The 20,986-nt window shown below is 40.2% G+C and overlaps 1 protein-coding gene and 1 non-coding gene across 2 annotated transcripts in view; one reads left to right on the top strand and one right to left on the bottom strand.

The window, feature by feature from the left end:
- BPTF (bromodomain PHD finger transcription factor) overlaps positions 1–20,986 on the bottom strand; it is a 190,425-nt gene that overhangs the window by 4,671 nt on the left and 164,768 nt on the right. The window contains exons 29-35 of the mRNA XM_077780359.1: positions 20,082–20,164; positions 19,537–19,762; positions 13,139–13,461; positions 10,143–10,316; positions 9,191–9,383; positions 8,260–8,344; positions 2,185–2,371 (exon numbers count right to left, since the gene is read on the bottom strand). Coding sequence (XP_077636485.1) covers positions 2,185–2,371; positions 8,260–8,344; positions 9,191–9,383; positions 10,143–10,316; positions 13,139–13,461; positions 19,537–19,762; positions 20,082–20,164 — 1,271 coding nt within the window. The remainder of the gene's footprint in view (positions 1–2,184; positions 2,372–8,259; positions 8,345–9,190; positions 9,384–10,142; positions 10,317–13,138; positions 13,462–19,536; positions 19,763–20,081; positions 20,165–20,986) is intronic.
- Positions 14,688–14,761, top strand: TRNAQ-CUG (transfer RNA glutamine (anticodon CUG)). The gene has a single exon. It is a non-coding gene; the product is annotated as a tRNA-Gln (tRNA).

Raw genomic sequence — 20,986 nt, forward strand, 5'->3', positions numbered from 1 at the left:
TGTTTGTTGATGTTTTTTTTTTTTTTTTTTTTTTTTTTTTAGAGTTCTCTTTCATCTGTTCTGCTATACCTTGACCTTTCTCTTTTACACTGCAAGCTTTCCTTACATATCTGGTCATCCCTGGCTATCCGTTCACGCTTAAGAAGAGTAAGTTAAAGGACCAGATAGGTGCCTACAAAGTCCTATGTACCTGGGTAGGGCTGACTGGCAAGTGGTTGCTTTCAACCAGGGTTTCTTACTTTCAGTGCTACTGACATTTGGGGGCTGGAGAATTCTTTGTTGGGGAGGGGGCTGTCTTGTGCACGAGGACGTTTAGTTGCGTCTCTGATCTCTACCTATTAGATGTCAGCACTACTTTCACCTCTAAGTGACAAACAAAAATGCCTCCAGGCACTGCTATATATCCCGTGGGAAGTGTGAGGGTGGGCAAATTATCCCAGTCGAGAGCCACAACTGCAGGGTGCAGGGGCTGTGGGCCGAACCGAACCTCAGGTCTTTACTCTGAGTCCGATTCTCTTCTATCTACTCCCGTTCTCTGCAGTTCATTCCATTTCTTACGGGAAGAAAACTTGTGTTCTTCCAGTTCTTTGGGCTTCCCACCCAGGGCTGTACTCAGGTTAAAAAGGGTGCCTAGCCTTTCTAAGGATCTTTCAGTCCTCTTTTCCTTCTAGTGGACTTTGGAGTCTCCGTGTTGGAGGCTCACGGTAGGCCTACTGGTCGCAAGCTGTCACCTCTGCTGAAAAGCCCTCGAGGAGGAGGAGTCTGGGCCGTGGCGTCCCTGGCATCCCTGGCATTGTCAGACCCTCTCTCATCAGCCTTCTGGATCCCGGAATGTGGGGAAACCTTATCAGCTAGCATCTACCACATTCTTCTCATATTCTGAGTTTATCCCTTTTTATTCCTTCGTTACGGTTTCATGAGGGACTCTCCCGTACTGAGTGAGTCGTCCTCCAGTTGAGGTTCTACAGCTAACGGGTTAGCAGACAGGAGAGGATGCAAATGGGGGGTTTAGAGGTTCTGTAAAACCTCTTCGTGCTTGGTCTAGAGCCTGCCCACCTACCCGGTTTCCTTCCTTCCTCGCTTATGCTTTTTGAGTCCTTGGGACCCGTTCGCTAGGCTTGTCCTTCACTTGCAGTTTATATAAACTGAGCCTGAAGCACTGCTCCCGGCCCACCTTGCCACAGGACAAGGAGAGAGACAGCACCCTATGGGTCCTCCTCAGGGGACAACAGCTAAGCAGAGCGCTGACCCTTACACCGGGGTGCGCACAGGTCACTAGATACTAGAGATGCCCGGGTCCCAGGCCAGCCAGGATCTGCCCAATCTGAGTACCCAGGAAGGAAGGAGCACGCAAGCTGGTGGGCGGGGCACGGGGAGTGGTAAGCATCAGGGTTACGGGGGGTGGCAGTTATCACGGGAAAAGAGAACCGGGCTCTGTTGGAAAGAAGAAAGTCATGGGCTTGAGAAGGGGAGCCTGAGGTTCAGAAACAAAAGGCACGAAGGCGCTATATTCGAATACCATGCAAAGTTGCTCACTGCTTCTGTGTCACTGGACATTCAAAGTAAAGGTCTGTGGACTTAAAGTCTAGTTTTGCCCACGGGAAAAATACACAGAAATAAAACATTTTATGATTTTGAAAATACAGCAAGCATAAAGGAGAAAGTGCTTAAACCCCCTGCCTGGTCTTCCCCTTACTCTACCCTATAGGACAGTAATTTTTATGCTTTGGTAAACTCAGCAAGGGCAAGAGCTCTGTCTTGCTAACTTCATTTTATGTGCCCCATGGCATGTTTCTTTTTTAAATATATATATATTTTTATTAAATAAACTCTACATCCAACATGGGGCTTGAACTCACTGCCCTAAGATCAAGATTTGCAATTAAGATAGCATCTTGCATTCTGTAAGCATCTGATAAATGGTTTATTAAAAACAAAAACAAAAACAAAAACCAAGTATTAAGCAGATCACAAACTCAGCAACTTCTCATTGTTGAGTTGGTCTTCTTGTCCATGGCAGTGCTTTGCAATACTAGAGTCTTGATTTTTTTTTTTTTTTTTAAATGATTCTTGGTTTCAAGGTTCAAATTCATCGTCAACTGCATTGGCTGATCTCATACACAAAAACAGCACAAAGAATTGGAGGAGCTGGATTAATTTAGGACATGGAACACATTTGCTCACCTGCTAGCCTTGAATCCTTTCAATTTCTGTACAAAGAATGATTCAAGAACTTCTGCACACTGGTAAAAAGGCGAGTCACTCGGATTGTAGTAACGACAGTTATCAAAAATTTTGGTCATATCTGCCACAAATTCTGTCAGCTTTTCATAATACCGTCTTTGCACTCTTTCCTCCATGGTGGCAAGGTCTTAAAAACACAAAACGTAGAACACTTTTAAAGCTTGAAGGCAGCTCCAGTGTGAAGACTGCCCACAGTCCTAACAAGAACATAGGTTTCCTGCCCGAGCAGCCCCGGAGCCAAGCTGATTCACACTGAGGACTATTTAGCGATTCACAAAGAAAACAGGAGCCCGTCTCCAATTTTGTTTTTGACTGGGGGAGCCTAAAATATAAATCTTGGCTACTGTTAAGCAGGTTCTTTTACTTTCAGTTAATGAGGGAACAGCTCTTCATTTGGCTGGGTTGAAATAAAGGAAACTACACTCACATGATCAATACACATTGAAGTACATTTTTACATGCAAACAATTATGTGTATCACATGTACAAAGAGAAGGAGGGAATCAAAAATAAAGAACAAAAAATATCTTTGTGGCTTTGTGATACCTGTATTATTAAAAAAAATTTTTTTAAACATTTATTTATTTTTGAGAGACAGAGCATGAGCAGGGGAGGGGCAGAGAGAGAGGGAGATACAGAATTCGAAGCAGGCTCGAGGCCCCGAGCTGTCAGCCCAGAGCCTGACACGGGGCTTGAACTCACAAACTGCGAGATCATGACCTGAGCCCAAGTTGGACACTTAACCAACTGAGCCACCCAAGCGCGCCATGATACATGTATTAGATTTTAATACCATCATTTTACTTTCTTTATTAATTTTTATTATTAACTTATATTGGTGACAAGTGACAATGTTTTTATTTATTTTTGAGGGAGAGAGAGAGCCAGAATGAGAGCTGGGGAGGGGCAGAGAGAGAGAGACACAGAATCCAAAGCAGGCTCCAGGCTCTGAGCTGTCAGCACAAGAGTCTCATGTGGAGCTTGAACTCATGAACCGTGACTGTGAGATTATGACCTGAGCCGAAGTCGGACACTCAAACAACTGAGCCACCCAGGCACCCCAAGTGACACTAACTTAACACTTAAGGTGGCAAGGATATAAAGTGTCCACTTAAAGGGAAAAATATTGGCGGATATGAATAAAAATCTTAGTATCTAATACTACAAGCAGTATGCAGAGATGACTCAAATCTTTCAGGTGGGACAAAGGTAACTGCTTTGGAATATACTGAGCTTAATCTTCCCGAAATAACATTAGGTCCTAGGAGAAAGTTGTGTTTGAAAGAAAATTCCACATATGACCTCACATAAAAACCTGGGAGAATGTGGGGTACTGGGGTGGCTCAGTTGGTTAAACATCTGACTTTAGCTCAGGTCATGATCTTGTGGTTCGTAGGTTCAAGCCCCGCAACGGGCTCTGTGCTGACAGCTACCAGCCTGGAGTCTCTTTCAGATTCTGTGTCTCCCTCTCTCTCTATGCCCTTCTCCTGCTTGTGCTCTTTCTCTCAAAAATAAATAAACATTAAGAAAAAAGAGAAAATACAATTCCAAACTTAATTTCAATGATTATTTTAGAATTTGAGAGAATGATTTTAAAGTTCAAGAACACCTAAGAAACATTTGAAAAATACACGTAAAAGGAGAGAACTTAATCTAGCAGACATTAAGCAAATAATATACAGCTGTGACAACGGGAAGTGTGGCATCTTGCAGGATGACACAGACGTTAACAGAACTGTATTCAAAACAGGAACAGACCTAACTGTGTTCAGCATAAGAATTTTAGGTTATGTCGAAGATGTCATCTCAAATAAGCAAAGTAAGAAAAATTCATGAAGGAATTGGGTTGAGGCAACTGCCTACACAGCTGAGGAAAAAATTCAACCTCACACTAATGCCCAAGCAATTCTAGCTGCATTACAACGTAAGGTCAACAATGAAAACCATAAGAAGGACTAAAAGACAGAACATTGTGAATGTAATTAATCACTGAATTGTGCATAGTAAGTAGTTATGTTACATATATTTTAACACACACATGCACACACACGTCTGTCTCTGACCGTGACTGTAGGCAGTGGAAAAACACAAGTGCAGACATGCTCCCAGCCTCGTGAAACCCCCAGACTTGGGCTCGTCTGCGGTGTGCAGGGTATGGAGGCTGTACAGGAAAGGGCAAACATCTGACACAGCACATCATTCTTGTACTTAAGTTCTGCATGCTTAATTGCCTGGTTAACTTTAATAATGTATATGAACAGTGCTGGGACGTTTTGTGATTCCAACTTAATTACACATCCCTTAAAAAGAAAGTACTAGGAGAACATATAGGTGAGTATTTCTATATCTGGGGAAGGGCAAAAGACTAAAAGGCATGACTCCAGAGGCAAAATTCATAATGATTAATAGATTTAAATCCAACAGCGTTAAAAATGATCAAACGCCAAAAAAATCAATATGAAACTTTAAAAAATTGTTTATTTTTGAGAGAGAGAGGAAGAGAGAGAATTCCAAGAAGGCCCTACACTGTCAGCACGGAGCTTGACGCAGGGCTCGATTCCATGAACCGTGAGATCATGACCTGAGCCGAAATCAAGAGTTTGACACTCAACTAACTGAGCCACCCATGAAGATCAGTATGAAACTTTTAAATGTCCTTTGTATATAATGAGCCCTTAAGGAACACTGACAACAATATGAACATCCCAAGAGAAAAGTGGGCAAAATGCATAAACAGGAAACGCACATCAAGTTCAAACACTAAGTATACATCACTAGTTACTGAAGTCACGCAAAGCCAAAGAACCACGCTCTTTGTCCAAATTGGCAGATCTTAAAAATAAATGCATCAGCCTATTTTCAACAATGACTCCACAACAGAGTATGAGAGTGGTAGTACACTTCACATTTTACTCTCTATACCTCTGTAACGTCTGTACCCCTAACATGTTTTTCTGAAATTAATATTTTCCAAAAAAATCCCATCAAAAGCATGATAACACGTAGTGTTTTCAAGAGTGGAGAGAGAAAGGTACAGTCATACACTATTATTGGAAACTGGTTCAATTTGCTGCAGTGCAATTTGAAAATATTTATCAAAAGCTTAATGAATATATATATATATTCATATAGTATGTATATAGTATATATATTCATATATATATATATATACTATTTGACCCAGAAATGCTAATTCTTGGCTTTTCCCCTCAGAAAACAAACAGGTGCAGGCAGCTGCATGAATGAAGATATTCCCAGAGGTGGTGTTTATAACAGCAAAAACTGCACGCAACTGAAAAACCCATTAAGAGAGAGGTGATTAAGTACATTATCTTAATTGCATACAATTAAAAACGACACAGGCCTATACTACAGCTGGTGTGGAAAAGGTACCAACAAATTTAGAAAGTATGTTATAAAATGGGATTCATTCATATAATCCTGTTTCTGTTTAAAATTTTTTATAAAAGCTGCCGATCTTGTTGGCTCCCTCATTCCCTGAAAATAAACTATTTTCAATTTAGCCTATATCATTGCAGACATTTTTATGCATTTCTAAACACATTTATGTGCCCATAGAAAGTATATTATTGTTTGATGCTTAAAGCCTCTGTATTTTTCTGTAACTTTTATTTTCTTTCAACAGTATTTCTCGGAGATCTGTATTATTTTCATGTATATACCTAACTACAACAGAATGTGTATCTTGATGGTTAATAAAGATGAAGGGGGAAAATAAAGACCAGAAAACCACCCAGCTCTTCAAGAAAAGAATTTTGGTACAATTAGTTAAAGTATATTCAATTCACAGGCTACAGAAAACCCTTAAAGTCATGTTATTGAACATTAATGTCACAGTGCATGTTTGTCAAACAGAGGACTCTATTTATTTACCTACTTATTTTTAAGCTTTTTTTTTTTTTTTAAGTAATCTCTACACCCAATGTGGGGCTTAAACTCACAATCCTGAGATCAAGAGCCACATGCTTCCCCTACTGAGCCAGCCAGGGGCCCCTCTAAAGATCATTGTATGATCTCAATTCTCTCTTTCACACTCTCTCTCTCTCTCTCTCTCACACACACATACACACACACACGTACACACACATGCATGCACACCAAAATGGGATTCAGTGAGGAAAAGATCAAGGTGCATCCTATCTTCTATTTTTTTATTTCCTAGTTTTTTTACAATTGTGTTATGTTAAGAAGCAGAATTATGAGAGTGCCTGGGTGGTTCAGTCAGTTAAGCATCCTACTCTTGACTCGAGTCATGATCTCACGGTTCGTGGGTTTGAGACCCATGTTGGGCGCTGCACTGACAGCATGAAGCCTGCTTGGAATTTCTCTCTCCCTCTCTCCCTGCCCTGGCCCCACTCATGCATGTGCAGCGTGCTCTCTCTCAAAAATAAAGAAACTTTTAAAAAAGCAGAATTATCTATCTAAATAAATATCCTTAGATATTTCTCAAAAGAGATTATAATGATGTAAAATATGTGTAAGGACTAGTGTCTTCTACCTTCAACACCAGAACAGAGGTAATGGCTATCTGCTGGTTGTTCAGATAGTTTTAACTATGCCCTCACACCTACTTGACCTTCACGTTTTCCCCTCTTCGAAGTTGTCGTCAAACACAAACCCTTCCCATTTCTTAAAACTGAAATAGAACTGACATATGACTGTATCAGTTCCAGGTGTACAACATAATTATCTAATATATGTGTGTACTGCAAGCTGATTACCCAGTAAGTTTAATTAACATCTATCACCAACCACATAGATTAAAAAAGTATTTTTTTCTTGTGATGAGAACTGTTCAGATAATTCTTAGCAACTTTCAAATGTACAATAAAATCCTTCTCATTTTATTGATTTATAATATTTTATTTACTTATTTATTTATTTTTATTTAAAAAAGTTTTTTTAATGTTTTATTTATTTTTGAGAGAGAGATAGAGACAGCATGAGCAGTGGAGGGTCAGAGAGAGAGGGAGACACAGAATCCAAAGACAGGCTTCAGGCTCTGAGCTGTCAGTACAGAGCCCGACACGGGGCTCAAACCCACAAACCGTGAGATCATGACCTGAGCTGAAGTCAGATGCTTAACCGACTGATCCAAGCAGGCGCCCCAATGTTTTATTTATTTTTGAGAGAGAGCAAGCGAGTACGAGGAGGGGAGGGTCAGTGAGAGAAGGAGACACAGAATTGGAAGCAGGCTTCAGGCTCTGAGCTGTCAGCACAGAGCCCAGTGCGGGGCTCGAACCCACAAACCGTGAGATCATGACCTGAGCTGAAGTCGGACGCATAACCGACTAGGCCACCCTGGCGCCCCTAAAATCCTTCTCATTTAAAAGATGGTCAGCTGGAGTTGCTCTTTTCATTGACAATTTTGGGAGCTTTTATCTACATTTTAGTTTTTATAATTTCATTTGCAGATAAACGTTTTTGAATATTATCATCTCAAGCTGTTCATCTCAATAAAATTACTCGTAACTGTTACTTGTTGCCATTTTTCCCCCCTGGGAAATGGGGACATGTGCTCTTGGATCTCTACTGTAGGCCCATCGAATTTGCTTTCCTCCAAGAAAAGATGAGGAAGAGGTGACAGGGAGTGATGAGCGACTCAGACCCTGACCCGCCACTGATTTCACTCATCTTCTGTATGGTTGTACTGATTTCACTCATCTTCTGTACGGTTGTATAATACTCTGCTTACATACTACCGATTCAGTTCTCCCTCTGCGATGGCCATTGATTTCACTTCTGGTATTTCTGGGGTTATCAACAGTGCTGTGGTGAACTATGCACTTGTACACGTGAAAATCCTAAGAAATGAAATCGCTGCGTCCAAGGGAATGCAGATTTAAACTTGACACACACACCTAATTTATCCTAAAGTTCCCACAGCAATTTATTCTTCCACCAGCCTTGCTCAGCACATCGTCACGATGTATCATGGATGGCAGGTATCTGCTGACACTTCTAAAAAACTCCGTACTCAACTGAAGTACCTACCCATAGGCTCCTTAATCACACCGTAATAATCTGGTGCATCATTAGGGTCCACTGGTTCAAGGAAAGGCCAGGCCATCTTATGGGCCTATAATGGGAGGAGAAAACATCATTATTCTCAGGTCATTTAAGTTTTGCATTTGAGCTGCTTTACCAATCAACCTGTAAACCACAAAAGTCGGTTTTAAACCTGACAGATGAAATTATTTATAACATAAATGTGAGTAGAGTTTTGCTCTACTTACAAGTCATCTCGGGGGAGCATGCCCTGGATTAACGGTTCTCAAACGGTGGCCTGAGGACCTCAGCTGCAGGGCTGGAGCACTAGCTTAGAAGACAAGAAATCTGTCCTCTCATTCCAACATGACAACCTGCTACCTGTAAAACTGAGTGGAATGGTTACCACTGCAGACTAGTGAGGTGGCAGAGACATGCTATTAAATAACTCCCTCCACATACTGAGACCACCGTTCCCTTTTTAGTTCTTCTTCTTCTTCTTCTTTTTTTAAAGATTTTATTTTTAAGTAATCTCTACACCCAATGCAGGGCTCGAACTCACAACCCCAAGATCAAGAGTCGCCTGCTCTTCCAACTGAGCCAAGCCAGGCACCCCTTCGCTAGAATTTAATCGAACTGTTTTTCAATCTATGGTAGTGAGGTAAACTTTTCTTTAAAAATTACATTTAGGTTAAAAAAGTGACTTATTTTAAATACAAGTGTTAGATAAACACCATTTGAGCTAATGCGTGGGTACAGTTAACCTCATGATATCATTACGTGAAGGACTGGAGTCTGGAGTACTTCACCAGACTAGCTGGAGGTCAGTAAATGATCACAGATTCTGAGACTGGAAGGCTCAAACCCTAGAAATGTCTCCAAAGTCACCGCTGGCTAACTTCCATCTGCAAACACTGCACAAAGAGCATCTTCTCACCTGTAAAGAACGCAGCACCCTTTTCAAACCCTCGTAATCTTTCTCTGTCAGCGGCGTGAGCACTGTCATGGCGTCCTCCGTGGACTGGCACTGTGGACAGACATACTCGTCAATGAGTTCTGCCTCACTCTGCAAGATGCCAACGCAGCGCCCATGGTACCAATTCTGACACCGATCACAGCCAATATAAAATCTGCAAGATCCGAAATGGAAATGTGAGTTCAAAACAGATGGGATCACACTGCTTAAGTTTACTTTAAAAAGTAATAAAACATGCAGCTGACAAGATTCTAACTCTGGGTATAAAATAGTTTTAGTATTACAGTTGTTTTAACACTTCTGAAGATTGACACTCAAAGGTGTTAATTTAGTATTCCTGAAGTTAACAAAGCATTAAAAGTTTATTAAGAACACTGTGTAATACTGGAGAATATGAAGAAAAATGTAAAACATTTGATTGACTTTAAAGCTCGAAACAAAATAAAGCCAAAACTCTTTCAACTAGTACCGTATCAAATGGGAAGCTGGTATTGGCCAACCCCACTGGGAGTTCAAAATCCTGTAAGCTAGTAACAGTCTCAGGGCTTATACCCAAATTAGTGTTTTTTTCTAACCTACAATAAAGCGCCATTTCAAACACGGATAAAATCCAGACAAGGCAGGCTATTTTAATCTCTCATTAATTTCTATGTTACATATTGAAGAAACAAGTCTACCATTAAACCATATTCTTTCCCAATGCATCTCAAACATTCACTATGAAGCAACATAAATTTTGAAGGGGAGGTAAAGAGGGAAAAAGAGAAAAAAAAAAACTGGAAAGGAATTTGTAATGTAAGTAAGTGTATAATATATGCAAAAAAATCTTGCTTTTTATCAAAATAAATAAGTAACCAGTCAGAGCAATTTGGCTTCCTAAATTATTAAATATGATGCTCTTATCAGAACTCACTGTGACTCATCATAAGGTGTTCTGCAGATACAGTACAATTCCTCACTGCTGCCCTCTTGTGCCCGTTTACAATCATTACAGATGTACACATCCATTTTCTTAGCCTCCTTTTCTGTGATGCCAACACATTCTCCATGATACCAGTTAGTACAAAGATCACAGCCAATATAGAACCTAAAAGTATTCACAATGAAAATGACAATGTAATTGTCATTTTGAGCTGCATGATACTTAAATCTGTCTTCCCTGTCCTGAATCTCTTTCTTACAGGAGAACTTTCTGCAATGAGTCAGCTAAACATCCTGAATCCAACCATTCTACTACCCCTGGCAAACTACAGCATCAGACACTGTATCAAGTGTGGACACATAAAATCACTCACATCAATTTCAACAAATACACTGTTTAGTGAAATATGGGTCTTTAAAAACATACTGGAATTTGAAAAAGTAAAACAACACACTGATGGTAATGTCTCCCTCTTAATGAATGTGTGTAAAACTGTAACAGGCACGAAAACCAAAGCCGAAGAATCAAAGACTTACATCTGTCAAACCTATGCCACAGAAGCCGTTTCAATTCAGGGCTATTTCTTAGATAGGTTTGAAAATGTATCTCACAATTTAAATTTGAAAACAAAGCAAAGCGCAAACACCAAGTAGAAGTTACACTACGAGGAACATGCAGGTCAGCCAGGTGCAAAAGATAAATGGTCAAAATATGGCATGAAGAAGAAAACTAAAAAAGGTACAGGTAGTGGCTCAATTTCTACTATGTTTTCTAAATAAACACTGGAATTTAACCTAACTGTAACAGATAATGATGTGGGCCAGCTTTTCAGTCGATGTAATGTAGGTGACAATGTGGAGAGTGACAGGCTAATTAACTGGTAAGGAACTGCTCTGACTAAAAACAGGGCATGTGCAGCGTGGAGAGTGATACAGGACAGGCATCTCAAACAGGCAAGGTGGGGATGTCGGAGGGTGTGACGGAGGGTAGTCACATTCAGTCAGCCCTCAAGGCTTCTGTAAGTGAAGACCCCAAATGATGGAATGAATGAAAACCATCTCCGTGAGAAACACAGAAAGTATTTAAAAGCGGGGACAAGAGCTGTGTAGGAATGCCGTGTAAAAATCACAGCAAGAATTAGCATGAATCATGAGAAATCAGACTGGCCTTGCTGATATGGTTCTACCAAACTGCTTCTTGGTAGACTGCCCTGGAGAAACGGAAGTAGTCCTCAAACTTCAAACTAAGCTTCCATGTGAATGTAAAGGAATAATACATGGGTGTGTAGTTTATCCTACTTCCATTCTTTTTTTTTTTTTCTTTTGCATTAAGACTCCTCCATGATTTTCACTGCCTCGGGTGGGGGCTGGGCCTTCCAGGTGGTGGGCTATGTGTTCTGGAAGTAAGCTCAGGACTTGAATTTCAAGTTTTAGGCACTCTCACTGGCTTCCCAAGCTAGTGTGGTACAAGAGATGACAAACTACTCCTAAAATAACACTAACTCATCCCAACTCGAACAGGGAGTGAATGAACCTGGTATACTGATATTTTAATAACAGACTACAAATATGAATTCTCCACAAAATAATGAGGCGATCTCAGTAGAATGAGCACATGTTTCACATGGACCTCATTTCATGCAGCCTAAGTATGACAAAAACGTTGGTGTGTGAAATGAATTTCTGTGATCTATATTTTAAATAAGCCAAATTAGTCTAATTATTTAAATAAATTCCATACGCAGACATTTTTGTAAATAAACCATGTTCTGCTTTATTCTATAAATCACTGAATATTATTTTGCTTAGAGGGAGGCACACTAGTATTAGAACTAAGGGGGAAAATCAGTTACTAGGGCTCCACGTTTTACATTACGTATAACTTCCAATAGAGACCGTGAAAAGGGAAGGTGCCTAAGCTGATGCGTTGACTTCACCACACGGCTAAATCTACCAACAAAGAGTGTTGACCGAGAACTCGCACATTATAATTTTAAATAGCAACTGCTAGGCAGCTTCAGTGTTGCAACTTAAAACTTCATCGAAGAGGTCACAATTTTATTCTATAAATTGGTTAGGCATCCACTTAAGGTGGATACAAAGCATTGCTAATTCTAAATAATCATGTATTTTTGGCACGATCAAACAATTTGGTGCTATAAAAAATATCGTAGTTAATCTTGGCTTTAAAAAGCTGGCCTACATTTAACTGCTCAAAAGGAAAGCTAGATAGTTGGTTGGATGATAATGATAACAAATGAAACTGCATTGATGGATTAGTGTTTCTAAAATCTTGCATATTTCACCAGCTACAAGGTACAACAGTCAAAAACAGCTTCCAGCTGCCATGCTTATTATCACATTTTTTGAGTGTCGTTATTGAGGGCTGAGTGAAAACACTCCTTGTATTTTTTTTGGCTTTTGTCCCCAGTAAGAAAGTGGGAACTTTGACAAAAATAATATTGAGTTTCCGTGTCCTGATACAAAAACCACAGAGCTGCTTAAAATTGAACAATAAAAAACCAAAACTACTCAAACGTGAAGCCTTGTACACCATTCATATTCACATAGTCTCTGAGCTGTGATGTCATCATAAGCTTTGAACAGACTCCAGAGAGGATGCTCTCAGCTTTGGGCAGTGGCAATAACACACCTCCTTCTCCCGACAGCACTACCGATTGGTTTAGAGTTAATCCAGAGAGAAGAGGAGAAAGCAAAAGAGCAACAGAAAGCTTGTTTTTGACAGAAAAAAGAATGTGATGAAGAACAAACACAGATCATGAACACGTAAACTACAGAAGCTTTACTGCTCTGGTGTCACGTTTAAGAACATCAGATGCAAGACCACAGATGGAGTATCACTGGCCCTACTTTCATTCAACTACTTTCATTGACATGGCTACCCATGCACTCCTTTTCTTCACAACTGGAAATTTAACAGCTAAGCTTTTAAGAAAATAAACTAAAGCTCAAAAACGATCTACTCACTTAGATTCATCATAAGGCGTTTTACAGATACAGTAAAGCTTTGTGTCCTTCTTAGTTTCCTTTGAGGTAGTAGAGATCATTTTCTTCTTCTTGGACTTGGAGCTTGAGTCTCTTTCCTCTTCTCGCTTCCTCTTCTGGGAAGCTGCAGGCAGCGTGGCCGTGGCCGTGGCCAGGGGGCCTGTGTGCTGTGGGGGAGGCGGAGGCGGGGGTGAAGGCGGAGGGGCCGGCGGTGCAGGCGGCGCTGCAGGGGAAGTGGCCGCTACCGCTGTGGCCTGCACCATGTCTTTTTCCTTCTTAATTCTCAGGTCTCTTTTGAGCTCTTCCTGTTGTCAATTAAAGACAATACAAGGCTGTCACTGAAGACATGTTCATAGAGGACTCGGCCAGAGGCCTCTGTGTTACCTCCCTTCTCACCTCACCCCCCTGGTCGGAGTGGCTCCACAGGTCAGCCTAGTGTGAGGGGGCTTGTAATTTCGGTGTCATCCTAACTATACCCTGAGCCCAATCAAAACAACGCAAAGTAGGAAGTGAAGATTATGTAACCACTAGCGAGCTGCTACACCTGCAGAAAGATGACCAAGTGTCTGAAAACAATGCCCCCCCCGGGGCTTGCTCTTACTGTGCCCTGGCTATCTCACTTGCTGCTCAGAACGGGTTGACATGTGTCCTCACCCACCCAGATGCTTCCTTCTGGCTGCTCTCTGTCTGTGTCCTTATAAACTGAATGTGATTCTCAAACTTTGGTCTGACCAGCCAGAAGCTGAATGGGAGACACATTTGTCTAATTCGCTATGCTCCTATGTCTAGAATTGTAAAATGCAGGAAGAGCTATTTTATCAACATACATTTTGATATAAATTAAAACCCTTACTTCTTTTCAGGTGAAGTACTTTATAGATACACCTTTGTTACCACAACTTACATTCTTAGAAATGATGATTGTTTCCCTAGAGGAAAGGCCATTGTCACTGGCATCCATGAACAAAGTTGGTGTAAATACATCACCACTATAATGAAGCTTTTATTTTTATTTTAAAAAATTTATTATTTATTTTGAGATAGAGAGCATGAGCAGGGAGAGAGACAGAGGGAGAATCCGATGTGGGGCTCGAACTCATAAACCAGGAGATCATGAGACCGACTGAGCGACCCAGGCGTTCTTTTATCGATAAAAAAAAAATTTTTCAAAGTAATCTCTACACCCAATGTGCAGCTCAAACTTAATGGCCCTGAGATCAAAAGTCTCATGTTCCAATGACTGAGCCAGCAAGGTGCCCTGTAAATATCACAAAAATTCTAACAAATAAACCTGAATGGTCCTGGTTTAATGAATCTCATTGTCTCTACTTAGCATCTAGCTAGTCCTGTAAGGGAGAAGGTAAACTGTAGGAGGATTCAGCAGCCCTTCTCAATGTAAAAAGTCTAAATTTCTTCCTAGGGAAGAAAGTAAACCTTGAGTGTCATCTTCTTAATTAATATGATGCATTTATAAAGTATGAAGTGGATTTTAGTAAAATCAATATGATCAAGATGTTTGGAGAGGTGGGGCGCCTGGCTGGCTCAGTCCGGTAGAGCATGAAACTCTGGATCTCAGGGTCCTGAGTTCAAACCTCACATTAGGCAGAGATCATGTAAAAAAACAGATGGTGTGTTGGGTACATGCTTGATCCCCCCTTCAAGGACACACTGATGACAGTAAACTATAAAACACAGAAAACTGGGGGTGCCTGGGTGGCTCAGTCAGTTAAGCGTCCGACTTCAGCTCAGGTCATGATCTCACGGTTCGTGGGTTCGAGCCTCGCGTCAGGCTCTGTGCTGACAGCTACATCAGAGCTTGGAGCCTGTTTCAGATTCTGTCTGTCTGTCTCTCTCTCTCTAACCCTCCCCTGCTCACACACACACACTCTCTCTCTCAGAAATAAATAAAACATTTAAAAAATTAAAAAAATATAAAACAGACAAAACTGAAAAGATAAAGCCATGTTTGAGTAAAATAAATGTCTCTATGAAATGGAAACATAGCACTGAGCAGTGCAAGGCATGCAGGCCTGGTGGATTCCAGGTTCAGAGGTAGGAGAAGGCAGCCCAATCACAGCCGGCCTCTGCAGGAAGAAAGGGACTCAACATGCTGCATGGGAGAGGGTCATACGAACAGGCTTCCTGCTGGATGTAAGGGCTGGCAGCTCTACACTGGGCTTCCGGAGAGGAAAAAGAACTCCTCTCACTTAAATGCCAAATGAAAATCAAATGAAAACATGTGATGTGAAAAAAGGCAAAATAACTGAATCTGAATTAATTCTGAATAAAATCAATTTTATATAATAATTTGACCAAAAACTGCATAATATGTGGGTTTGAGATGTTCAAAGAACTAAATGAAGTTTTAATTTCTATTAAGAAATAATAAGAAATTACTATATCAATAAGAGAAGCAGAGAGGGTTGGAGGAGAGATAAAAAGGAGGAACACAGGACATTTACAAGGCAGTGGAACTATTCTGCCTGTAACATGGGTATATGACATCACATGTTTGTCAAACTCCCAGAACTGCAGAACACAAAGAGTGAAACAATGTAAACCATGGACTTTAGTTAACAGCAATGTATTGGCTCATTAACTGTAACAAATGGTTACACTGATATACGATGTTAATAATAAAGTGAAGTGGGGGGGGGTGGGGAGGGAGGAGTATACAAGAACTCTTCCTGCATAATTTTTTCTGTAAGTTTCAAACTCTAAAAGTCTATTTAACAAAAAAGAGAGACAAGCAGAAATCATGTAAGAATATAGATATAAATGGGGCGCCCAGGTGGCTCAGTTGGTTAAGTGTCTGACTTTGGCTGCGGTCATGATCTTGTGGTCCATGACTTTGAGCCCCCTATCGGGCTCTGTGCTGAGAGCTCAGAGCCTGGAGTCTGCTTCGGATTCTGTGTCTCCCTTTCTCTGCCCCTTCTCCGCTTGTGCTGTCTCTCTCATTCTCAAAAATAAACATAAAAAATTTTTCTTAAAAAAAAATATAAAGGATTAATCACATAAATTGAAAACNTGAAAACAAAAAAGTTATATTTAAAAATTATTTTAAAAATATGCTAGTACATATACATTTGAATATTGCTCTACAAAGCAAATTATCTTAGTCATAAATTTGACTAGTTAAAATAGTAACGAATGTTTTCTTTCTTAAAGTATAACAGGGGCACCTGGGTGGCTCAGTTGGTTAAACATTCAACTTCAGCTCAGGCCATGATCACCACGGTTCATGGGTTTGAGCCCCACATTGGGCTCTGTGCTGACAGCTCAGAGCCTGGGGCCTGCTTTGGATTCTGTGTTTCCTTCTTTCTTTGCCCTCCCCCACTTGTGCTCTGTGTCTCTCAAAAACGAATAAACATTAAAAAAAAATTAAAAAGAATGTATAATCAATTTCTTCCTCATTAGATTATGTAATATACTGTCAAGACCACGCTGTATAACAGAATATTTACAGCAGTATGATTTTTTAAATGGCCGCACAATATGAGTGCAGAAAAATATTCAGTATGTGTTGTTTCCTATTTTTTATTTTTTAAATGTTTTATTTATTTCAGAGAGAGAAAGAGGGAGAGAGAGAGCGTGAGCAGGGGAGGGTCAGAGAGAGAGGGAGACACAGAATCTGAAGCAGGCTCCAGGCTCTGAGCTGGCTGTCAGCACAGACACCGACGCGGGGCTCGAACCCACGAGCCGTGAGATCATGACCGGAGCCGAAGTCAGACACCCAACCGACTGAGCCACCCAGGCGCCCCAAGTATGTGTTGTTTCCATGTGTGATTCTATATTTGTATAAATTGAGTTCATATACGAATACATAAAAATTATATATATAAGTTATATTCTAAAATTATTTAACAATGGACATCTCTGGAGGGTATACTGACTTACAGATTTTTAAACATTTATTTATTTTTGAGAGAGAGAGACAGACAGACAGATAGAAAGTAGGGGAGGGACAGAGAGAGAGGAAGACACAGAATCTGAAGCAGGCTCCAGGCTCTGAAGTGTTAGCACAGAGCCTGACGTGGGGCTCGAACTCACAGACCATGAGATCATGACCCAAGCTGAAGTCAGATGCTTAACCGACTGAGCCACCCAGGTGCCCTGACTTACAGATTTAAAAAAAAAAAAAAGTTGTTTTTTTTTTACATTTATTTTTTGAGAGAGAAAGAGAGAAAAGAGAGACAGTGCGAACAGGGGAGGGACAGAGAGATCGGGAGAGGCAGACCCGAAGACACGCTCCAGGCTCTGAGCTAGCTATCAGCACAGAGCCTGATGCAGGGCTTGAACCCATGAATGGTGAGATCATAACCTGAGCTGAAGTCGGACACTCAACAGACTGAGCCACCCAGGCACCCCCCGACTTACAGATTTTTAAAGTGCTTATATATTTATTTTTGAAAGAGAAAGTGTGTGTGCACAAATGGGGGAGGGGCAGAGAGAGAGGTACAGAGAGAGAGAAAGCAGAGCTGGAAATGGAGTCAAACTCAAACTGTGAGATCATAACCTGAGCCAAAATCAAGAATTGGATGCCCTACTGACAGAGCCACCCAGGATCCCTGACTTCCATATTATTTTTATTTGTTGGCCAAGATAATTGCTTTCAAAGACAACTGAATGTACATATCTAATTTACTTATTTGTAAAGAATAGAGATTATAAATATCTACCCACTCTGTGCAGAAGATGAAGTAGGAATAGCACATAACACATGTTAGATGTTAAATATCAGCTGCATGAATTGGTAAGTCACATTTGTATCCTATCCTGTAAGCTGAATTTTTCATGCAAACATTTGTCATTGAGAATTTTCCCCAAAGAAATAAAAACAAAAAGGACCAATCCTGCACTCACCATTTTGTTAAAATGGCAGTCCACAGTGCGGACACTCCCAAATGTATTTAATCCAGAGGTTCCCAGCTGAGGTACCTCTATAGAGTATTTGAGAATGTGGGTGGAGGGGCAAGGTCATTTTTTGGGTTGAAGGTGATGATACTATCATTTAGTAAATGCTTTATTTCTTACAGTGTGTAAAAAAACTGGCCTATGGAAAGGGCCCAAGTCCTTCTGTTGAGAAACACTGATTACTGATCTCTTTTCTGTGGGCTTTAGGCTGATTCCAAAATTTTATTATTATTGTCAACATTCATTATCTCCTTGCTTATATATCTTGCCTAACTGTTTCTTAGAGGATTTTCTAGAAGTGAAATTGTGGATCAGAATATCCATATTTTAAAGAATTTTGATACACTGATGCAATGTTCTCTAAAAATACATATTTTCTCTAGAAAAATAGTCTTCATTTCACTCCTTAGTATTTAGTAGGTTGACTTTTTAAAAAAATTTTTTTTAACATTTATTTATTATTGAGAAACAGAGAGAGACAGACCGTGAGCAGGGAAGGGGTAGAGAGAGAGGGAGACACAGAATCCAAAGCAGGCGCCAGGCTCTGAGCTGTCAGCACATAGTCTGGTGCGGAGCTTGAACCCATGAACTGTGAGATCATGACCTGAGCCGACGTCGAAGTGGATGCTTAACTGACTGAACCACCCAGGTGCCTCTGATCTGAAATAACAATTTTATCTTCTTTTTTCTTTTCTTGACTTAACAAATTATCTAGAAATTTCCAGAGGTAATAAATAATAATGTTGGTTTTTGGCACTGTCATCTGGTTTCTGACTTTAGCAGAAAGGTGTCTAATGTCTCAAGAGTCATGGAACATCGATTGGTTGCTCAGCTGCTCAATTTTTTTAAAATATTTCTCATCTTTTTAAAATATACAAGGCACTTTTAGGGATACTTTAGATAGCCTACTTCTCTTTTAAGAAGCTGTTCAAATATGTATGAATAGATGTCTTCTTTCATTTTTATTTTTTTTTAATTTTTTAAAAAAATATTTATTCATTTTTGAGAGATAGAGTGTAAGTGGGGAAGGTGCAGAGAGAAAGACAGAGGGAGAGAGAGTCCCAAGCAGGTTCCACACTGTCAGTGCAGAGCCCAATGTGGGGCTCAAACCCATGAACCATGAGATCATGACCTGAGCTGAAACCCAGAGTCAGATGCTTAACTGACTGAGCCACCCAGGAGCCCTCTATTTATTGGACACTCTTTATTTTTCATTCTTCCGACATCATTTTGCAGTTCTTGGTCTACCTTTCTCATAAAACTTGGCTTCTGATAATTTTTGGTGAGACTATGTCATAGAGAATAAAAGCCATCCCCAAGAGGGTGCTCAAAATGTTGTTTTTCTTTATACCAATAGGCTGACCTCTCTTAGTTACTTGAGAGATTACAATATTCCTTCACATATAAAACCTCTGTCCTGTTTGAAAAGACATGTGTCCCACTGCTTTTAGGAAATCCTTTCTTACCTGCACTTGAATTTGTAGGTCTTTGTCCAGGAGCGCTCTCTTTTTCAGTATTTCCGCTTTCAGTTGTTCTTTGTGTTTGAAGAGCAGTGCGGAGAGCTTGGTGGCATTCTGCTTGCTACGTTTCTGTTCCACGCTCTCCTCACGCTTCCGTTTTTTTGCTGCCTGTTTTTCTTCTTTGTCTATCTTATCCAAAATATACTTCATCACCTGGTTACAGACAATCATTCTAGAGAGAAATACACATCCAGGTCATGTTGGGCGTTTCATTCTGAAAGGCTCAAGATGTCATTTTTCTACATCTCTACAGTTGATACACAAACTTTCTGTGACTGGAAAGCTTCAAAGAGTGATTCAAACCAGTTAGGAGACCCAATATTGCCAAGTATTCATTCACGTTTAATGAACTTCAGCCAAGATAAAAAAAAAAAAAACAAAAAACCCCCAACAACAACAGTAAACTCAGACGTCCTGTCCGTGTGCACGCTCAAGAGGAAAGGCTGATGTACGAGACCCTGTGCTGCTGGGTTATAAACATTTCTTCCTACCTTTGATTCTCTTCTCTTTCAGCTGGAGTCATGGTCTTTTTCTGCTTTAAATGTTCTATTACAGCATTATGCTTCATCACCACCTTCGGGGCAGAACAAAATCCCAAAGTGCATATTTTATAATGACTACATGTTGGTATATAGATAACAACAGTAGAAATCTGAGCACAAGTATGTTTTCCAAAGAAACTGTAAGGATTTTATATCATAATACAAGTAGAATTAGAGCTGCAATATGGCCTGTGTGCTTACCGTGTACTGGGCACTCTGCTAAGTAAGCACTTGACATTACCTCGATTATTCCTCATAACAACACTGAAAGGGATAATCTTATAAATGAGATTCTGAGGCATGAAAAAATTCACTTGTTTGAAATGAAATAAGTAATGTAAGCTGTAATTTTAACCCAGCTGTTACTCTGCAAAAGCCATTTTTTTTTTTAACATTAGGCTCTCTCCCTAGGTATTAATTTCTCCTCCCCATCCCACTCTGCACAGATTAGGATAAAGACACATACTGCAACAATTCTCAATTTACATACTACAAAGTACTAAAAGCTGGGTAATAACGCATTGGAACATTTATATGACGTCGATATATAAGAATATTACCATACACCTTTAAAATCCCTTTTTCGTTTAAAAAGTACTTCTAACGATGTTGCATTAGGATCATCAAACGTTCTAGGAGACAAGATCTTAATTGTTCCAACCACTGAAAAGGAATGATGCTCCTATGGCGTGACAGAGGGGCTGACTGCTGCTACGATGGCCATCGTGTTCCAAATATCCACGTATCAAATCAACTTGCTGTACACCTCAAATTTATACACTGCTGTATGTCAAACATATCCCAGTAAAACATAAAATACAAAGTGTTTCTACACACATGACCTCATTTAATCA

Source organism: Crocuta crocuta, unplaced genomic scaffold, assembly GCF_008692635.1.
Source record: "Crocuta crocuta isolate KB4526 unplaced genomic scaffold, BGI_CrCroc_1.0 scaffold288, whole genome shotgun sequence".
NCBI classification, from domain to species: domain Eukaryota; kingdom Metazoa; phylum Chordata; class Mammalia; order Carnivora; family Hyaenidae; genus Crocuta; species Crocuta crocuta.